Below are 21857 nucleotides of genomic sequence, written 5' to 3' on the forward strand. Positions count from 1 at the left end.
TCTTGAAACATGAAGGCAGTGTTTTCAAAATTGTGACTAAAAGGTCAGATTTCTGTTATGGGGTGGGACTTAGGGTCGAGATGATGATAAGGGAGAGTGTTGCGAATGTGCTTCAAGGCAGTAGCATTGGTGGTTCAGTGGTAGAATTCTCGCCTGCCACGCGGGAGGCCCGGGTTCGATTCCCGGCCAATGCAATCTCCGTTTTTCTTTCACGGTACCCTCATTTTAACTTTTGTTGTTGTTGTTGTTGTTGTTTTCTTTAATTCAACTTCTAAAGTGGATCTTCATAAAAAAAAAAATTCTATTTGAGTGTACTTGTTTTAAAATGTTTCTGTTGCTGTACGGCAAAGTGAATCACTTATACATGTACATATATCCATTCTTTTTTTTAGATTCTTTTTCCATAAAGGTTGTTATAGAGTAACTATACATCCTCAAAAAGAAGGAACCTATTTTATAACCCAAGAGGGAGAGAAGCTGTCAGGTTTAAATTCATTCTCTCTCAGTGTTTAGCTGGCCAGGCCTGTGTGTCAAAGTCAGGATATTTTAGGCAAGGCCCCGCAAAAAAGGGTCCTCCAAGGGTGTTTCCAAGCTTCTAAAACAAGCTGTAGAACAAAATATACAGTACAGTCCAATTACGGTATGTACAGATCTGTGACACCAACTACTTGTACATCCTTGAACAAATCATTTCAACCATCTGGTTCATTGCTCTCTCAGTTTTAAAATGAGGAGATTGAACTTCATCTTTTCTAAGACGTTCTAGCTGTAGAAGTCTCTGATTTCATCCAGGAGCAAAAGAGGATTCCTGTTTCCCCTAAACTATGTACTTACTCTATACCTGAAAAAATCAAGCTTGTGTTGATAAGAAAAAGAGGAGTGATCTGCTATGTCTATCATACGGTGCCATATATACTTTATTCATTTTAACCCTTAACAACAGTACAGTAAGGAACCTTAGTGTGCTAGATATTAATGATGCTTAAAAACATGTATGAGTCGCCTCTTTTCAGCCTCAAAAAAGGATTGCAATTTCATGCCTCTTCAGGTCAGGTTGTACAACTTGTTTTGCTTAATGAAATTCAAGTATGCGTGATATGTTACTTTTGGACAGAGACAGAGTGCATTTAATTACTGTCCTAATTGTTACTGTTCTCTTTGCCTTCCTTGGCAATGAGTGGTAGTTGGTGTTAAAATGAAAGTATAGTATAAACCTGAGCCATCCCAAGAGAGGTAGCTTCCTTAGGAAGTCTTCCACATATATAGCAGAAAATGAGTGAGAAAGAAACCTTTGATGATTTATGCCACTAAGATTGTATTTTTACAGCATATGAGCTTAATATACTGGCTAGAGCTAGTCAAACAGTGTTATCCCCATTTTTTTTTCCAATGTGACTAGCCGCAGAAACATAACTCACCTACGGTTCTACCTTTGATTTCGTCCCTACTCCAACTTAGACCTTCTTTTTTTTTTTTTTTTTCAGTTACTATAGTGAAAGCAATATTATCTATTTAAAGGGAAAGTGCCAGCCAAATAGTGTGCTCTGAAGACATCAGATTCCATAAGCATTTATTAAACATCTACTACGTTCCAAAGACATTATGCTTCCATGTATGTTGTTACACTTTAACCTCACATGGTATCCCTGGGGAGGGAGATAAAGATATTACTATTTCACAGAAGAAGAATCTAATTCATAGAGTAGTTAAATGAATTCTTCAAGACAAAGCACCTCGCAAATGGTAGAAATGAAACACAGATCCAAGTTGTTTGACTCTCTTTGTAGTATGCTTTTCACGGCTACTGTACAGGCTTAGAGAGTCAATTCAATCAGAGGGAAGTAGATCCAACTAATACACTACTTTACAAGATGTGACGGGTGAAAGTAAAACATTAGTTTAGACAGATAACATTCAAAGCTGAAATGCATGTACTAGTGGGATATTTTGGGTAGTATCTAACAGGGTGTTCAGTAGTACTGAATTGGACTTCTGCTTCTGGTAAGATGGAGTAGATGTACTTTTTTAAAAAGTGTCTGATTTTGAATGCTGAAGAACTTACTCATTCCATAAGTATGTATTGAGGGCCTTATCATGTGCCAGACACTGACCTTGACTCTTAAGTATATAGTAGTGAACAAAACAGACAAAGGCCCAGATCTCCTGGAGCATGTTTTAATGAGAGAGGGAGTAGTCAGTTGGTGATATATACATGGGGGCGGGGGGGAATACAGCAATAAACAACTGAACAACTGAACATATTCAGTTGGAGATGAGAACAATGGGGAAAAATAAAGCAGGAGAGCAGGATTAGGAGATGGTGGAGAAGTGAGGTTAGGTTGAATGACCAAGGAGACCTCACTGATGAGGTGATATTTGAGTAAAGACCATGAAGAAGCATGATGTGGATATCTATAAGAACATTTCAGGAACAGTAAATAACATAAACCTGTAGCAGAAATATAATTGAAGTGTCCAAGGAAGCAAAACAGAGCAGTAAATGAGGTCAGAGAGGCATTGAGGAGCAAGATCATGTAGTACCTTGTAGAACATGGCAAAGGCTTTAGCTATTACTCTAAATGCAAGGGGGAAGCTATTACATAGCTTCCAGAAAAGAAGTGACAGATACAACACACACTGGCTGTTGTGAGAATAGACTGTTGGGTGACATGGTTGAGTGCAGGAAGACCAGCCAGGAGGCTGTTGCAATAATCCAAGTAAGAGAGGATGGTGGCTTGGATCAAGATGCTGCCATGTCTACCCACCTCCTGGGGCTGCGCCATCCCTCCAGGCAGCCCCGGCCCCCACGAGCCCATCTGCAGCCTGTGAGAAGTGGGAAGATTGTTGGATTTACTTTGCAAGAAGCACCAGGATTTACTGAGGTTTCATGTATTTGAGGAGCCTCTGGTGAGGAGCTGGGAGAACACATTTGCTGTGAGTCCATGAAGAGCTGGATGGGCTGGGACTGTGCCTTAGCCTTTGGGAGATCAGTGAAGGTAGGGCCTGTTACCTTCTACTTGATCTGGAGATCACAGGTTTTTTCTTTCCCTGGAGCCTCCTTAGCCCAGGTTGTTGTCAAGGTGAGGCCAGGGAAGAGGAAAGTTATGGACTGAAGAGTTGCTGCCACTACTGCTGTTACATCATGGAATGAAGAGTCATTTGTTCTGAGGGTCTTGGCTCCATCTGACTTTGTAATTCTTCCAGTCTCCCATGGAGCTTTGAAGGTCTCTCTGCACTGAAAAATACAGGCCTGTATCCACTGCCAAAAGGAGCCCCATCACCAGGCAGAAAGTGATTTGATACCAAGGTGGAAAGATGAGTGGAACTGCTGGACCTAATCAGAGAGGCAGAGGAATGGGAAAAATGACAGTTGTTAAGACAGAAATTTGGAACAAACAGTCATGTCCCTAGTGAGGCGTCTTTGCAAAGCAACCCAAGCCAAGGCCAGGAGCAGACAGCTACCCCAGGAAGTCTTCAGTGGATTGCTTCATCTCTCTGCCTTCCCAAATAAAGTGCTGGATCGGCATTTCCCAAAGGATGACCTCAAACACATCTGTTCTGCAGGACATTAAGAGAAGTTATAGAAGAAGAAGGATTCTGTGGTTACCTGAGTTTAGCAAATGCCTTACCAGACATAATTTAAAAGTTTTCTTTGAGACAGGGCTTCTTGAAGCCTTTGGTATGCATTATGAATATAAAAGGAGATGAAAAGAATACGTAGTGTGTTCTGCATTAATTTGACCACAGAACCCTTCATTCTGAAAGGGCTCTCAAAGAGTTATGTGATTGGGGAACAGCTTTTGGGGAACATTGAACTTGGGAATACACAGATGACATCAACACGTTTTCACTCACCACCTCCTCTGAACCCAGGGCTAGGTACTCGCTAATGAACATCAGGCTGGCATAAATAGTCTGTGATACCGTCTGAAAGGACATAATATGGATTCCACAATGTACGGTTTCTCAAGAACAGGCAGAAGTCTTGTTCTTTGTGTGTAGAGAGAGGTTCTCCTGCCAACATGGATGCAGCAAGCTAAGAGTCGATCCTAGGCTGAGAGGCTCAGTAGGGAAACGCAGTAAGCGTTAGATGCCAGGAGAGACAAGTGATAGAGTGGTTTGAATGAGATGCAAAAGAGGGAGAGTGGCAATGTCTGGGAGTTGGATACGGAGGATGAAAAAATAGATTTTGTCCCCTGAGAGTTAAAACACCAAATGAATGACACCCATTTCTATAATCCCTGAGAAATGACCTGGAACAAAGCTTCACATTCACAGAACCATCAGGCCAAAGTAGGACTTTCAGGGTTCCTGTTTATGTTAAGCAGGCGCTCCCAGGAAAACAAACATTCTGGAGTCCAGAAAAGATTAGTAATCCCCTCACTACCCATCTTTCCAAGGTGTACCTCTCCTTGAACAACCTTCATTCCCATCTTGGACAGTGATGTTCACGGGCTGTGACGAGTGTGGCGTCTTCCCGAGAAATGCTGTGCAGTGGTACTGGCCGCTGTGACTGAGGTTGGCGCGTGGGATAGAGAAGTTGGAGCACAGATAGGAAAATGTCTTGGATTTCCCATCCTGGTAGAACGTGATCTTACTCAGAGGGTGGTTTCTCCAGCTGTGGCACCTCAGCATGATGGGCTCCCCTTCCTGGAACACAAGGCTGGGGGTCTGGAGCAGCAGCCAGTCTGAAAGACACAAAGGGACCGCAGGACCCAGAAGGTCTTGACTCAGATCTGAAACCCAGACCATCCCTCCGGGGGCCAGTATGTGTAGGGGAGTTTAAATGAGGAATCACACCCCCCTGGTCTCTAACTCTGGCTCCTTCATGCATGCACCCTGTGATCCGGGGTAAATAATGAATTCTTCTGGGGCTCAGTTTCCTCGTATGTGGAACTAGTCACAATAGCACCATTAGCTGTACTATCTACAGTAGTTGTTGGCGCACAATAGGTGTTCAGATATGCTTGTCTTCTCGTCCCGTCCTGGGAGACACAGCTGCAGCCCTGTCTGGCCCAAGAGGCCTCTGCAGAAGGATACAGGGGACCTGGAGTGAAATCCCTTCCCTAAGGGAAGGAGGGAGATGAGGGAGAAGCCAGTCTGAGAGAGAAGACAGCATGTGAGGGGGACACAGCAGAGACCTGTGTCCTTGGGGAAAGTCATGGGCATCCAACAAATATTGGTTTACTTGGTGCATATTAGTAAATGTGGAATTCAGCGGGGACTTTGTCTCAAGGCAGCAGTGACATGAGTGGGCCATTAGCCGGCTGTGTATTTTTCCCCCAAATTTCATTTTTTTACTGAGGAAAAATATTTAATTTCTTTGTTGTGTAGGGAATAGAGGCTTAGGTAGCTACTTCTAATCCTGATCTCAGCCCACACCGACCTTTTTCCTGAAGTTATAGGACAGAGGAGAGTCGAAATTGGAAAAAAAAAAGGGCAGGAAACAACAGATACCTCGGAAGGGAGCAGGGAGATAAGAAAAAATGACCACAGTCACATGTGTGCTGGTCAACCACACTTAGATCCTTCAGCAAATCATAACGCCAACCAAATTGTATTTATGGAAGCCACCTCAGTAAGAAGCCCATGCACCTCAACTAGACACTAGCCCACACACAGTAACGAAGACACAGAGCAGCCGTAGACGAATAAATAAAAATGTAAAAGACACGCGTTTCACCTCAGTTACACAGAGAGAGGGCAGGGATTAGGGAGATGCAGATTCTCACCAGAACCTCGTGGGGGAGGCAGTGGTATCTCCACTAGCAGGAGAGGAAACTGAGGCTCAAAGGTGAATGAAATCATCATGCCCAGATGGCTAGTAATTCCCTGTGCATTTGACTCTGCCACAAAAATGGGAAGATTTCTATGAATTAGAGATTTTCTGCTGCTGCTCTCACACCCAGATGCCTGTTGGTGGCCTGGTCACCTTCTTGCTCAGTCGGCATGAAGACAAAGGAGCCCAGCATATTCTGAGAAATCTCTTAGGAACTTCCACCTCGCCACTCATACTAAGCCGAGGAGGTGGGTTGAAAAGGGAAATGAGTGGACCAAAACCACTTCAAACAACTCACAGCCGTGCTCTCCAGTAAGTCGGCAACTGCCCTTTCCTAAAAACCTCTGCCGTGGAAGCAGATTTCATCTCTCCTTGTTCTCCCAGACTCTCCAGAGCCTTCCTCCACTGACCAGAAATCACATCCAGATGCACGGGGTCGCTGAGGCTGGACTGCTCCCTCTGGCACCTGTAGGATCCACTGTCAATGCTTTTGGCCCTAAAGCTGTAGCTGGGCTGGTTCTGGGTGTGGATGGAGCTCCCGTTATGGAACCACGTGGTGAGGTTGCCTGCATAGAAGCTGGTCCCCTGGCACATCAGCGTCACGTGATCCTCCCTGAGCACATTGATCCACGCAGGCTGGATGCTCACCACAGCTTTTGGGAGATCTGCTGAGGGGCAGAGACAGGAGGCAGCATGAGGAAAAGGGACCCCAAGGGCCTGGAAGTGAAGTTGCTCAGTCGTGTCCGACTCCTTACGACCGCATGGGCAGTAGCCTGCATCAGACTCCTTCGTCCATGGGATTTTCTAGGCAAGAGGACTGGAGTGGGTTGCCATTTCCTTCTCCAGGGAATCTTCCCGACCCAGGGATCGAACCCAGGTCTCCCGCATTGTAGACAGACGCTTTACCATCTGAGCCACCAGGGAAGTCCCCAAGGGCCTAAGCAGACCCCCAAATCTCAGATGATGGAAGACTGTGGCCATGCTGCGGAGATCAGGAGAAGAACCCAACCCAGAACAGTTCTGCACCTGAAGGCGATGCCGGTGGCAGTTCTGCAGCCACACAGGGGCCCCCAGGAGCCCAGACTCTCTCAGGGAGGAGAGGATGGGGGTAGGGAAATGGGAGGGGGGCAAGCAAACAGTCCAGAAACACAAGTATACCTCACCCGAGGAGCTCTACCCAGTTCCTCCTCTCTGTCTCTATTTCTCTTTCTCTCTCGAACTCACACTCAGACACACACACACACACACACACTACACATACATCCTTTGGGGAATCACTTCCCCCACCTCCATAACCTGAGGCACTTGGACACTAGTGGATAAACTGTCTTCCCAGCTGGATGAAGACAAGGGGGCCACCTGGTGGAGGTGCCAGGCTGGGAGTCAGAGGTCACATTTCTCTTCTGACCCGTTTCATTCTTTGTCCTTTAGAAGAGACCTGTCCTGACACCAAAGCACAGAGGAGTCTCTATGGCCTCAGGAGAATAAGAAAGAGTGAGAAAGGCCAGAAGGCCAGTCTAGGAGCCCTGGATTCAGTGACCCAGGAGAGCCCCACCCCCTACCAGTCCTGGGTGGCGGAGAGGTTAGTGGTGCTGAGAAAGCAGTGCCCAGCAGTGTTCACCCCACCCAGCTGCAGCCAGTAATACGGCCTCCTCTTCCTGTCCAAGGGAACAGGCCCTGAAGCCTTCAGATACATGAAAAATGGACAGTTTATCAACCCATGGGGATAACCTAAGCATGTCATGTGATTCTGCATAGCCTGAGCTCGTGGTTTAGTTTGGAAAGAGGAAGCAATTGAGACAAAGGACAGTTATTTTCTGTGACAGAATCTGTGAGGTCTCATCATAACAGAAGCAGGAGGGCTGAGGCATCTGTGTCCCTTGGCTGCCCACCCCTGGCTTCAGTGGAAGGGAAGCAGGAAGGAGAAGGGGGTGCAGGGCTTCTTGTGGGCACAACTCCTCTTTCCTGGCTCTACCTCAGTCCTGGGTGCCTCCAGAGTTCCTCCAGACAGGGTGCAGGGAGCAGAGAGAGAGGGTGGCTGGGGGACAGAGGAGATGTGGTGAAGTACTTACCAGGTTTCCCAGGAACAGGAGCTGTAAGAGAGAAAGCAAAGGTCAGCCTGGTGTTTGGATATGATGATTCATCATTACAGATAATCACACTGTGAAAGGTTGTTGCTGAGCCGTGAAAAATGCCAGGACTCTTGGCCTCTGGAGAAGAGGAATTCAATCTAGGCCAGTGATGAGGCATGATTGCTCAAAGCTTTTGTGTAATAAAGTTTTATTAAAGTATAAAAGAGATAGAGAAGGCCACTCCTTAGACTGGTCTTCTGACATAGACATCAGAAGGGGGCAGAAAGAGTGCTGCCTTGCTAGTTTTTAACAAGAAGTTATATTCCTACCAACAGGCTGCTAATTAGAGGAAGGAAATGTCTCAAAACTCAGAGAGTGGTACCAGGCCCCTTATCACAACATACATTTTGAGGTAGCATTGGCACAAGGTGAGTCATCCCAGGCCATCAAATGATTTACATGAATCTTGAGGAAAGGGAGATTTCCAAACAAATACATAGTCTCATTAACATAGTTTAAGAGAACATTTCCATTGGTAAAACATACTGGTCTGTTGAGCTCTTATGGGTTCGGAGTATTAGGCAAAACCGACTTAAAGACAGAATCTAAGGTAAATACATAGTTCATTAACATAGCTTAAGAAAAACATGTCCATAAGAAAAACACATTGGTTAGCTCAAGGTTTGAGAAAAGTTAAGTTTAGGTGGAACCAGGTGTTGTCCTGGCCACACAGCTTTTTAAGGGAAACCTCCTTTTAATTTTGTATAGAGAAGGGGAATAAAATCTGACACTTGTAGTTTCCTCCTGCTGTTTAAGAGAGAAATTTAGAAAATGTCTGATACTTGCAGCCAATCCTCCATTTGGGGGCCCCTCGCCTTCCTGCCTGGAGAATCCCAGGGACGGCAGAGCCTGGTGGGCTGCCGTCTATGGGTTGGCACAGAGTCGGACACGACTGATGCGACTTAGCAGCAGCAGCAGCAGCAGCAGCAGCAGCAGCAGCCTTCCTGCCTGTTACCCTCTCACTTGCAAATCCCCTTACCTTTCTCGTGAGTCTCTTGTGGTCCTTTAACGTCATGTCTGCGTTTCGTTCACCTGTGTTGTTCATGCCTTAACTTGTTCAGCTGCGTTAACAAAATTACCACACAGGGGCCAGACTGATATCTTCATAAATTTACTGTCACCATATTCAGAAAGACACTAAACTGCAGTTCTGACACTTGAGTACATTTGCTCTGATTCTCTTGGTAGTGATACTGATCTTTTCCTCTCTTCATGCCTGCAGTGCAAGGAGGCATTCCTGGTGTCTCTGGTCCCACAGCTGATGCTGTTGGAGTTGCCGGGCTAACATATTCTCTGATCTCCATTCCTGAATAACCCAGACTCTCGTGCACTTTTCTCCAGGGGACTCTCCTTTCACAGAAAGAGAAAAGGCCCTGCTGCCTAAAGTGGCAGGCACAGAGGATGGCCTCTGCTCCCCAAGGCAGTTTTATCGCTCCCTCACACCTCTTATTGCTTAAGACAGCATTGGCCCTCTGGCCTAAGATTAGTCCCAGTGAAACATACATTTCTAAGGAAGGTGAACACCTTGGCCATCATCAGTCCTTCAAGTCTAGGTCACTGGACATTCCTCAAGGCTGGCTCAGCTGTGGGAGATGGCAGATTACCAGGGCCCTTGGTGCCCAGTGTCATTGGGCAAAATGTTTAAAAAGCCCTACTTCTGCCAATTTCATAATTTCCCAAGGCCAGCAAGGTCGTCAGAATGTGATTTTCATCAGCCTGCCTTCACCCTCCTGACTTTCCTGATGTGCTTCCCACTGAAGCCCTCATCCTTGCCTCTGGCGGTAGAGAGGTTAGTGGTGCAGAGAAAGCAGTGCCCAGCAGTGTTCACCCCACCCAGCTGCAACCAGTGATACCACCTCCTATTTCTGCAACAACCCAGGTGGCAGCAGCTGACTTGGAGAATCCCACCTGCCCATGGTCCTGCTCCACTGTCCCTGCCAGGCCCCCGACTCACCCAGGAAGAGCAGAGCTGTCCACAGTAGCATGTGGCTCCAAGGATGCCAGGGCATGCAGTGAGCTCGGTTCCTCCAGGCAGCAGGGAAGGCTAGGAATGAGGGGTTCCCCATCACCTCCTGGAGTGAGCAGGTTGCTCTGACAGCCTGGCACGGCAGGCACTGGCTTCTCTCAAGGCTTGATAATCCACCCAGAGGGCAAATTCTGCAGTCCAAAAGAGGAAGTGAAAAGAAGTGTTGCTCTATCACTGGCTCCTCCCCTTCCACCCTCTTTCATCTAGAGAGTTCCCTCCCAGAAGATTCAGGGCTTCCCAGAATGAATCTGGCTCCATCCCACTCCAAATTCACAGAAAATGTAGGAACTGGGAAACAAATTCTCCTCGTCCTCCGGGGCCACAGCTGGGCTCAGCCCCAGGGAGGAAGAGGGGAATGGTCACCCCTACTCAGCTCAGAACTCCCTGTCTGTCTCTTTGGAAAAGGCGATGGAGGAGAATGTGCCAGGGAACTCCCCATCTTCTAGATCCATGTAGAGGTGCGGACACTGGCGTCAGACTCCTCCTGAGACTGAGCAGAGGGGCTTGAGGCCACCTTTCCCCATCATTCGATTGCCTTTATTATCATAATCCAGACTCCATTTTGGATTGTGGAACCAGGACAGAGAAGTGTGTCAGGGTGGCAATAGAATGATCATGCTCATCTTTTATCACCCTTTGTTTTTCTTTCTTTTTTTTTTTTTGTTTTTTTTGTTTTGTTTTGTTTTGTTTTTGTTTCTTGTGCTCATCCCTCCAACAAATATCTTCTGAGCAGCAACTAGTGCCCTGGTTCTTTATCTTTCTCACCCTCATTCCCATCACTGTTCCCATCATTAGGGCATGGTGAAAGAGCAGGGCTTTGGAGCTGTATTAGTCTAATTTTGAATGACAGGTAGCTTCTCAGAACTACAGATTCCTCATCTGTATAAATGAAGATTAATATGTCTATCCTTCAAGCAGGATTTCTCAGCCTCAGTACTATTGACATTTGGGGCCAAATTATTCTCAATGTTAGGACCTGTCCCACACATTATAGGGTGTTTAGTAGAGTCGGACCGAACTGAGTGACTTCCCTTTCACTTTTCACTTTCATGCATCGGAGAAGGAAATGGCAACCCACTCCAGTGTTCTTGCCTGGAGAATCCCAGGAACGGGGGAGCCTGGTGGGCTGCCGTCTATGGGGTCACACAGAGTCGGACACGACTGAAGTGACTTAGCAGCACCAGCAGCAACATCCCTGACCTCTACCCACTAGATGCCAAGTGGCATCCCCTAATTGTGAAAATAGAAATGTCTCTAGACATTGACAAGTCTGCTTTTGGGGGCAACGTTGCCCCTGGCTGAGAACCACTGCACTCAAGGTTTGTGAAAATTAAAAGATAATTTGTATGCTAGCACCATCCTTGGGTGCATTGTGGGTATCCAGTCAGCACTAGTTCCCCTTTTTTGCTTTCTGTCATCATCCTTGTCACCGTTTGCTCACCCTCAACATCCCCAGAACAGAAGATGCTCTGGGATCTCTCTCGGGGCCCTCTGCTGGGGCCTCTCTTCTGAATGCTTTCTCAGGAAACAAGCTGTAATATTCAAGAACATGATATTGTAAAACCTGTTTTTACGCTCTGTGGTCTTCAGAAACCTCAACCACCCCTTGGCCCCATTGGCTGACGCTTTACTACTGGCCCCATTCCACCCCACCTCCCACTCCCAATCTACCTCCAGCCTTTATCTGATTCTGAGGTGAAAAACTTTCCTTAACCAGTCACAAGGCTCCAGTGAGCTGACATCAACACTTTAAAAGCTAAACATGTATACTATCATGTAAGAATCGAATCACCAGTCTATGTCCGATGCAGGATACAGCATGCTTGGGGCTGGTGCACGGGGATGACCCAGAGGGATATTATGGGGAGGGAAGAGGGAGGGGGGTTCATGTTTGGGATCGCATGTACACCCGTGGTGGATTCATGTCAATGTATGGCAAAACCAATACAGTATTATAAAGTAAAATAAAGTAAAAATAAAATGTTAAAAAAAGCTAATTTAGGAACAACTTGGTGGTCCAGTGCATAAGAATCCGCCTGCTAATGGAGTAAACACAGGCTGGATTCCTGGTTCGGGAAGATTCCACATTCTGTAGAGCAAAGCCTGTGCACCACAACTACTGAAGCTCACGTGCCCTCGTGCCCATGCTTTGCAACTGGAGAAGGCACTGCAGCGAGAAGCCCACGCACTGCCATTAGAGAGTAGCCCCCGCTCTCAGTAACCAGAGAAAGCCCAGGCACAGCAAGGAAGACCCAGAGCAGTCAGAAAAAAACAAGGAAAGAAACTAAAAATAGAGTTATCCTATGATCCTGCAGTCCCATCCCTAGGCTTATATATATCCAGAGAAAACCATAATTCCAAAAGATATATGCACCCCAGCGTTGATTGCAGCACTATTGACAGTAGCCAGAACATGAAAAGAAACTAAATGTCTATTATCAGAGGAATGGATAAAGAAATGGTACATATATACATTCGAGTATTATTCAGCCATGAAAAGGGATGAAATAATGCCATTTGTAGCAACATGGATGGTCCTAGAAATTGTCATATTGAGTGAAGTAAGTCAGACAAGGACACATATCATATGATATCACTTATATGCAGAATCTAAAAAAGAAATGATCTTATTTACAAAACAGAAACAGACTCACAGACTAGAGAACTTATAGTTATGGGGTTAGTGGGGAAAGGGTGGATGGGAGGGATAGCTGTGGAGTTTGCAGATTGATGTGTACTCACGGCTATTTTTGGAATGAATGGCCAACAGGGACCTGCTGTGTAGCACAATGAATTCGGCTCAATATTTTGTGGCAGCCTACACGGGAGGGAAGTTTGAGAAAGAATGGATGCATGTATGTGTGTGGCTGGATCACTTTGCTGTATACCTGCGGCTAGCACAGCATTGTTAATCATCTATAGTCCAGTATAAAATAAAAAGTTTAAAAAAGACATAACCCTTGAGAATACGACAAAATGGTTAGAACCAACTAGGTCCAGGATGGTGGAAGTTTCGACTTCCAGTAGACATTGAGCTGCATTATACACTCATTGTAATACATTAGCATATGCTTAATGACACACCGTCAAGTACCAAGAGAGTTCTGAGGCCAACCATAAAAGGTCAAAAGGTCATCAGTGGCCCAATTCTTAGAAATCTCTGCTCCTTCCCTGAAATAGATGGAACAATCCTCCCACTCAGTAGCTTAGACAATGACCCAGCCCTTGAAAACTAACCACCAACCATATATGGGGGCCTTTAGCCTTCTGAGATAGCCCACACTCTGTCTCTGAAGTGTGTTTCTCCCAAGGCTGCTCTCTCATTTTGACATGGACTGCATTGGGAGAAATTGGAATGTATTGTTAGTCTCTCAATCATGTTCAACTCTTTGTGACCCCATAGACTATAGCCCGCCAGGACTCCTTTGTCCATGGAATTCTGCAGATAGGGATACTGGAGTGGATTGCCATTTTCTTCTCCAGGGGATCTTCCTGACCTAGGGATCAAACCTGGGTCTCCCACATTGCAGGCAGATTCCTTACGATCTGAGCCACCAGGGAAAGTGGTGGTACGTGGTCTCGATTAAAAGACCATGGGTTCAGGTCCCAGTCTTGAGTTGCACAGTTTCACTACTACTTGCTTCTCTCCTCCTTTACCAGTACTCAGTAAACCAGTTTGTTGCAGGGAAGGACACCCCTTCCAGGGTCCAAGAGTGGGCTCTTGACTAACACTTGAAAATGAATTGTCCAAGGATACACGCATTTTGACAAAGCAAGAGACTTTATTGGGAAGGGGCGCCTGGCTGGGCAGAGAGCAGCAGGGTAAGGGAACCCAGTGGCACACACATGGCTCAACCAAGATGAATTCCAGCAAGGAGGATTCTGGGAGGTTGGTAAGACATATGGACTGGTGTCTCCTCTTTCCTTTTGACCTTTCCAGAATTCTTCTGGTTGGTGGTAGCTTGTTAATTTTCTCTTCCTTACCAGGACTTCCTGTTGTTAAGAGAATTCATGCAAGTTGGCTACTTTTGGGCCCAGCCAGGGCAGGCAGTGTTGGTCAGTGTTTCTCCTATCAAATCCTGTATCTGAATTGCCCTTTCATTCTGAAAAGATCGTAAGACTGTAAACAAAAGTCTGCCAAGTTTGACCTTATTTGACACCCCTTATCTACTCTTAAAGGAAGGTTGCCAAATGGGCCCTTTATATGGTTGATGAGATGCTGATAAACTGCTATTATTTATTCCCCTAAACAGCCAAGGCAAACTAAAATGAAAATTAATGGACAACCTTACAAATTCTGATAGATACTGGAGCTACACTCTACTTTAAACCCCTCTTGCTTCAGAGCCTCCAGAAGGGATCCTGAATGAAGTGGCAGAAGACACTGAAGGGTGGGAATTCTTACCGGAGTCAGAATCTTCCAGATCTCTATCCTATAAAGTTGGAAGCAAAGAAGGGTTTACAACCCTTCGTGGATAAATTCCTAAGGCATAGCCTCTTGGTGCCCTGCCAGTCCCCACATGACAATCCTGTTCTTCTAGTTGTGAAGCCAAACGGGGAATAGAACATGGCACAAGGCCTTAGACTAGTAAACGGTGCAGTGGTTCCTATACATCCCCTCGTGGCCAACCCTTATTACATATTAACTGAAACCCCTGAGGACGCTAAATGGTCTATTGCATACCATCTCAAGGATGCCTTCTACATCCCACTTCATTCCTTACCACAATATCTGTTTGCCTTCGAGTGGACTAATTCTGACTCAGGCTGAACACAGTAATATACCTGAACAGTATTGCCTCCAGGGTTTCAGGACAGTCCACACCTGTTTCCCCAGGCCCTGGGAAAGGAACTAAGGGAAATACACCTAGAAGAAAGTGTTATTCTACAGTACATAGATGATTTTTTTTAACAGGTAATCCCTCCATGGAATCCACAGATCAAAATACCATTGAAGTATTAATTAATTTCCTTGGGGCCCCAGGTTACAGAGTCTCTCAGAAAAAGGCACAAATTGCAAAGCAACAAGGTAAGTATCTGGGATATATTATAAACCCTGAATATAGACAGTTATCTCCAGATAAAAAACCAGCTATATTAAGCCTAAGCACTTCAAAGACTAAGGAAACATCTCCATAGCTTTTGGAGCATGGCAGGATTTTGTACAGGTTGGATTCCAGGATTCAGGCTAATGGTTAAGCCCCTGTATGAAGCCACTAAAGGCCCAGATACAGAACCACTGGCCAACTGGAGGCCGCCTTATCAAGTACCAGGCTTTGCTCCTTGACTTCTCAGAGTTAACCCTCAAAACCTGCCATACTCTTAACCCCACTACCTTAATGCCTGTTGAAAGCCCAGAGCTAACACATTCTTGCCTCCAAACCCTTGACAAGGTCTATGCCCACAGGTCTGACCTAACAGACACAGGCCATAGAAAGTCCTAAAGAAGAATGGTTTACTGATGACAGAAGTTTTGTTAGAGATGGTCAGGAGAGCAGGGTATGCTTTTGTGAGGACTCATAGCATCACAGAAGCAAAACCCTTGCCACTTAACACCTTGGCCCAAAAGGCTGAACTGATAGCTCTAACCCAAGCCTTAATCCTAGGGGAAGGAAAGATTATAGATATATACCTAGTCTCAAAATAAACCTTCCTTGTTTTACATGCCCACACAGCCATCTGGAAAGAAAAAAAGACTTCCAAATGTAAGAAATTCCCCTGTAAAGTATGAAGCTGAGATTTTACATCTCATAGAAGTGGTCCAGAAACCAAAACAGGTAGCAGTCATCCACTGCCATGAGCACCAAAAGGGAAATTCTCAAATTTCCCTAGGAAACAAGAGCAGATCAGGAAGCAAAGTAAGCAGCCCTGATCCCCATAAATGAAATGGTTTTAATCTCATCCCTTACCCCTTCTAACGTTGTATCCAGTTACTCAACTTCCAAAGAGAACTGGACACGAGATAGAGGGGGAACTAAGAGAACAGATGGTTGGTGGCACATAGATCAGAAATGGCTCATACTTGTCTCCGAACAATGGAAAACTATTAAAGAAGGGCTACATGATTCTCTCCCTCTGGGGAGAGATGCAATGTCTATCATTGTTTTCTGACTTTTTACAGGGAAAGGGCTCCTGGAGGAAATGAAGAGTTACTCAAGCCTGTGTCCTTTGTGTCACCTATAATCCTGGAGGGAGCGTCAAGCCTCCCCCTTTTGTTAGCCCAGTCTAGTGTCATGGGACTTATCCAAGAGAGGACTGGCAAATAGGTTTCACTCAGATGCCCTCTTTCGAGGCCTTCAACTACTTACTAGTCTCTATAGATAACTTTACTGGATGGATAGAAGTCTTCTCCACTAGAACAGAAAGAGCAATTGAAGTGACTAAGACAATCCTAAAGGAAATTATTCCTAGATTTGATTGCCCCATCACTTTCAGAGTGGCAATGGACCTTTGCAGCAGAGGTGTAACATTCAGGCAGAAGGGCGGGGTCGCCTGAGGCAGGCCGTTATGTATGAATCATCTCTTGTGATCTTTCACAAGAATGATCCCTCAGTCTGCAACAGCTTGAAGTGGGGCTTCCATTCCCAGCCAGAGATCGAGGCCAGGTTGTGGGGGTGAGAGCCAGTAGACCAGTGGTCAGTGACAAGAGCCCTGGCCCTTCAGCTTTGCAGAAAAGAATCCCCACAAAGATGGAAAGTAGTGAAACGAGTAGAGTATTTATTAAGAGGGAAAAAATAAGGACAGTGTATGTGGGTAGATGCACGGGCAGGCTCAGAAGGAGACTCCCTGAGTCTCACTCTTGTTGTAGCCACACGTTCTGGGAAACAAGCTTACTCAGAAGGACAATGCAGATAGTGGAGTGCAGTTTATTACACCGGCGGGCCCAAGGCAGAGTCTCCTCTTAGCCAAGGACCCCGAGCAGCATTTGTGAAAATCTTTTATACCCCATGTGTACGTGTCTGAACCCACCACTCCAGATTCCTTGAGACTTACATAAACCAAGGAAAATACAATCCCAGTAACCCCATGATTCACGTGCTATGTGCTCATGTGCTCAAACAGTCAAACAATTAGCCAACAATCAATAAACCCGAGGTTACACTCCGATAGATACAGAAAAATTATGGCCTGTCTGGAGGAAGGGGTGATTAGTGTATGTTTTCTCTTAGGCGATGAGTAACCTAGATACGATCTCCAATGTTCCCCTGTCTGGAGGGGGTCTTATCCTTCTGTTGTTGTTTTCATAGGAACTAAACACAGAGTTCAGAGTCCATTGGAAAGGTGGCCGAGCATGATCAGCATGAACAGACCTCAGATGGAGTCCAGGTCCTATGAATTCCTTCTTCATCATAGTGGTTTGAATTAATTTTATAGGGCATTTCTTCTGGGTTTCTTTTGGCCAAGCATTTGAAGGCCTGGTTCACAGTCCATATTTGGTATATCTCAGGATCCTCCTATGTGCGTGCATGCATCTTTAAACCTAGATGGGTTTTACTGAAAAAGCATATTGGTAGCCTGGCATTAATTAGTATCACTCCCCTTTGACCTCCCAGGAGCTTTTCTGCACATGTGTGGTTGAGGGGATCTCTTGACCTCTGGAGCGAGAAATATTTTAAACCAAAATGTCTTTGTTCAGGATGTTAAATGTCTATGTCAAATGTCTCGTCCATCTGTGGATGACTACAAGGAGGAAGAAATTAACACATCCTTTCCCAGAGAAGCTCTATACAGTCAGCAAAACCAAGACCAGGTGCTGACTGTGGCTCAGATCATGAACTCCTTATTGCCAAATTCAGACTTAAATTGAAGAAAGTAGGGAAAACCACTAGACCATTCAGGTATGACCTAAATCAAATCCCTTATGATTATATAGTGGAAGTGAGAAATAGATTTAAGGGACTAGATCTGATAGACAGAGTGCCTGATGAACTATGGACAGAGGTTCGTGACATTGTACAGGAGACAGGAATCAAGATCATCCCCACGGAAAAGAAATGCAAAAAAGCAAAATGGCTGTCTGGGGAGGCCTTACAAATAGCTGTGAAAAGAAGAGAAGCAAAAAGCAAAGGAGAAAAGGAAAGATATAAGCAGAGTTTCAAAGAATAGCAAGAAGAGATAAGAAAGCCTTCCACAGCTATCAATGCAAAGAAATAGAGGAAAATAACAGAATGGGAAAGACTAGAGATCTCTTCAAGAAAATTAGAGCTACCAAGGGAATATTTCATGCAAAGATGGGCTCGATAAAGGACAGAAATGATATGGAACTAACAGAAGCAGAAGATAGTAAGAAGAGGTGGCAAGAATACACAGAAGAACTGGACAAAAAAGATCTTCATGACCAAGATAATCACGGTGTGATCACTCACCTAGAGCCAGACATCCTGGAATGTGAGTCAAGTGAGCCTTAGAAAGCATCATTACAAACAAAGCTAGTGGAGGTGATGGAATTCCAGTTGAGCTATTTCAAATCCTGAAAGATGATGCTGTGAAAGTGCTGCACTCAATATGCTAGCAAATTTGGAAAACTCAGCAGTGGCCACAGGACTGGAAAAGGTCAGTTTTCATTCCAATCCCAAAGAAAGGCAATGCCAAAGAATGCTCAAACTACCACACAATTGCACTCATCTCACACGCTAGTAAAGTAATGCTCAAAATTCTCCAAACCAGGCTTCAGCAATACGTGAACCGTGAACTTCCAGATGGTACAGCTGGTTTTAGAAAAGGCAGAGGAACCAAAGATCAAATTGCCAACATCCACTGGATCATCGAAAAAGCAAGGGAGTTCCAGAAAAACATCTATTTCTTCTTTATTGCCTATGCTAAAGCCTTTGACTGGGTGGACCACAATAAACGGTGGAAAATTCTGAAAGGGATATGAATACCAGACCACCTGACCTGCCTCTTGAGAAACCTATATGCAGGTCAGGAAGCAACAGTTAGAACTGGACATGGAACAACAGACTGGTTCCAAATAGGAAAAGGAGTATGTCAAGGCTGTATATTGTCACTCTGCTTAATTAACTTATATGCAGAGTACATCATGAGAAACGCTGGGCTGGAAGAAGCACAAGCTGGAATCAAGATTGCAAGGAGAAATATCAATAACCTCAGATATGCAGATGACACCACCCCTTATGGCAGAAAGTGAAGAGGAACTAAAAAGCCTCTTGATGAAAGTGAAGGAGGAAAGTGAAAAGTTGGCTTAAAGCTCAACATTCAGAAAACAAAGATCATGGCATCTGGTCCCATCACTTCATGGGAAATAGATGGGGAAACAGTGGAAACAGTGTCAGACTTCATTTTGGGGGCTCCAAAATCACTGCAGATGGTGATTGCAGCCATGAAATTAAAAGACGCTTACTGCTTGGAAGGGAAGTTATGACGAACCTAGATAGCATATTCTAAAGCAGAGACATTACTTTGCCAACAAAGGTCCGTCTATGGTTTTTCCAGTAGTTATGTATGGATGTGAGAGTTGGACAGCAAAGAAAGCTGAATGCCAAAGAATTGATGCTTTTGAACTGTGGTGTTGGAGAAGACTCTTGAGAGTACCTTGGACTGCAAGGAGATCCAGCCAGTCCATTCTGAAGGAGATCTGTCCTGGGTGTTCTTTGGAAGAACTGATGCTAAAGCTGAAACTCCAGTACTTTGGCCACCTCATGTGAAGAGTTGACTCATTGGAAAAGCCCCTGATGCTGGGAGGGATTGGGGGCAGGAGGAGAAGGGGAAGACTGAGGATGAGATGGCTGGATGGCATCACTGACTCGATGGACATGAATCTGAGTGAACTCCGGGAGTTGGTGATGGACAAGGAGGCCTGACATGCTGCGATTCATGGGGTTGCAAAGAGTCGGACACAACTGAGCAACTGAACTGACATCCCTGAGGCTGGCTATTCTAGGAGATATTTGCAAGACTGAAAGTGAAAGTGAAGTCAGTCAGTCATGTCCAAGTCTGCAACCCCATGGACTGTAGCCTACCAGGCTCCTCCATCCATGGAATTTTCCAGGCAAGAGTACTGAAGTAGGTTGCCATTTCCTTCTCCAGGGGATCTTCCTGACCCAGGGATCGAACCCAGGTCTCCCGCATAGCAGGCAGATGCTTTACCTTCTGAGCCACCAGGGAAGCCCCTTTGCAAGATTAACTGCCTTTTAACTACTTCCTCACCTCCCCATTTCTCTGGTCTATAAAAGAATCTGGCATCCAGACTGCATAAGGTGGCTATTTTGAGACATTAGTCTGTCATCTTAGTCAGTCAGCTTTCCAAATAAAGTTGCATTTCTTTCCTTAACACTGTCTCTCCGATTTATTGGCCTGTCTGGCGGTGCGCTGACTGAACTTGGACTTGGTAACACTTCATTTTAGAGATTCTGGTGGGTTTAAATAACTAATCGATTGGTCTACATGGTTTTTGTTTTTCTGCATCCCGCTCTTTAAATCCCTGCTCTTATATAGTAAATTCACAAATAAAAAGTGAGGCCCCAAACCCCTAGGCACTCACTCTCAACCCCAATAAATGTGTTAGGGGAAGCACACTGACTGAAACCGCCCACTCTGGCCAGGCACCATAGTAACTATTTGTGTGAGTTATTTTATGACAGGAGGTCCTAGTAAGGAAATGGAACTAATAAGCCACCACCAATCGGAAGAGTTCAGGAAAGGTCAAGAGGAGACACCACATGTCCCACCACCTCCCAGAATCCTTATTACTGGCATCCATCTTGGCTGAGCAAGGCATGCACCACCAGGAAGGACTCTGAGTCAGAATGATTGCCAAAAGACAACCAGGAAACTAATCCCATCACCATAAAACCCGAGACTTTGAGCCACATGGCAGAGCAGTTCTCCTGGGTTCCCTTACCCTGGTGCTCTTCCCAGGTGCCCTTTCCAATAAAGTCTCTTGCTTCGTTAGCTTGTGTGTCTCTTTGGGCAATTCTTTTCTGAGTGTTACACAAGAGCTCACTTTTGGGCCCTAGAAGGAATTTCCTTTCCGTGACAAAAGCAGAACTCCGGGCCTGTATGTGTCTCCCCATGACCTTGTTGTGTGGCCCTGTTGTAGCCACGTGTTCTGGGAAACAAACTCACTCAGAAGGACAATGCAGATAGTGGAGTGCAGTTTATTACACCGGCGGGCCCAAGCAGAGTCTCCTCTTAGCCAAGGACCCCGAGCAGCATTTGTGAAAATCTTTTATACCCCATGTGTACGTGTCTGAACCCACCACTCCAGATTCCTTGAGACTTACATAAACCAAGGAAAATACAATCCCAGTAACCCCATGATTCACGTGCTATGTGCTCATGTGCTCAAACAGTCAAACAATTAGCCAACAATCAATAAACCCGAGGTTACACTCCGATAGATACAGAAAAATTATGGCCTGTCTGGAGGAAGGGGTGATTAGTGTATGTTTTCTCCTAGGCGATGAGTAACCTAGATATGCTCTTCAAGGTTCCCCTGTATGCAGGGGTCTTATCCTTCTGTTGTTGTTTTCATAGGCACTAAACACAGAGTTCAGAGTCCATTGGAAAGGTGGCTGAACATGATCAGCATGAACAGGCCTAAGATGGAGTCCAGGCCCTATGAATTCCTTCTTCAGCCCCAGGTGTGCTGGGTAGTTCCTAGGTCTTGTAAATAGTAAGCGTCTATTTTTTCATTTTGCTGATAGTTATTGCTAAAGGGCATCTTGCAATTATGTTAGGGGAAGCACACTGATTGAAATCGCCCAGTCTGGCCAGGCACCATAGTAACCATTTGCATGAGTTGTTTTATGACAGGAGGTCCTGCTAAGGAGCACGGAACTAATAAGCCTCCACCAACCGGAAGAGTTCGGGAAAGGTCAAAAGAAGACACCACATGTCCCACCACCTCCCAGAATCCTTCTCTCTGGCATCTATCTTGGCTGAAGAAGGCGTGTACCTC

General features: G+C 45.4%; 1 protein-coding gene and 1 non-coding gene across 2 annotated transcripts; one reads left to right on the forward strand and one right to left on the reverse strand.

Moving 5' to 3' along the window:
- Positions 1-123: 123 nt before the first annotated feature.
- TRNAG-GCC (transfer RNA glycine (anticodon GCC)) lies at positions 124-194 on the forward strand. The gene has a single exon. It is a non-coding gene; the product is annotated as a tRNA-Gly (tRNA).
- Positions 195-2497: 2303 nt separating this feature from the next.
- On the reverse strand, positions 2498-9977 carry LOC138072922 (low affinity immunoglobulin gamma Fc region receptor II-like). The gene is made up of 5 exons (XM_068964253.1): positions 9866-9977; positions 7852-7872; positions 6190-6447; positions 4422-4688; positions 2498-3334 (listed from the first exon to the last, which is right to left on the reverse strand). Exons 1-5 carry the CDS (start codon positions 9975-9977, stop codon positions 3156-3158), a joined length of 837 nt encoding a protein of 278 aa, XP_068820354.1. The 3' UTR covers positions 2498-3155.
- Positions 9978-21857: the final 11880 nt, after the last annotated feature.

The sequence above is a fragment of the Capricornis sumatraensis genome, chromosome 2 (assembly GCF_032405125.1).
Source record: "Capricornis sumatraensis isolate serow.1 chromosome 2, serow.2, whole genome shotgun sequence".
Taxonomy (NCBI): domain Eukaryota; kingdom Metazoa; phylum Chordata; class Mammalia; order Artiodactyla; family Bovidae; genus Capricornis; species Capricornis sumatraensis.

Bases quoted from the DNA above. Each gene is read 5' to 3' on its own strand.
- LOC138072922 (XM_068964253.1), bottom strand. From the start codon at position 9,977: ATGGGGAACCCCTCATTCCTAGCCTTCCCTGCTGCCTGGAGGAACCGA. The intron at 4,689-6,189 runs GTCAGTGGAGGA...TGTGTCTTTCAG, and splicing joins GCATCTGGATGTGATTTCTG to ACTGGCTGCTGCTCCAGACC. The intron at 3,335-4,421 runs GTTGTTCAAGGA...CTCTCTGATTAG, and splicing joins TGTCCAAGATGGGAATGAAG to GTCCAGCAGTTCCACTCATC.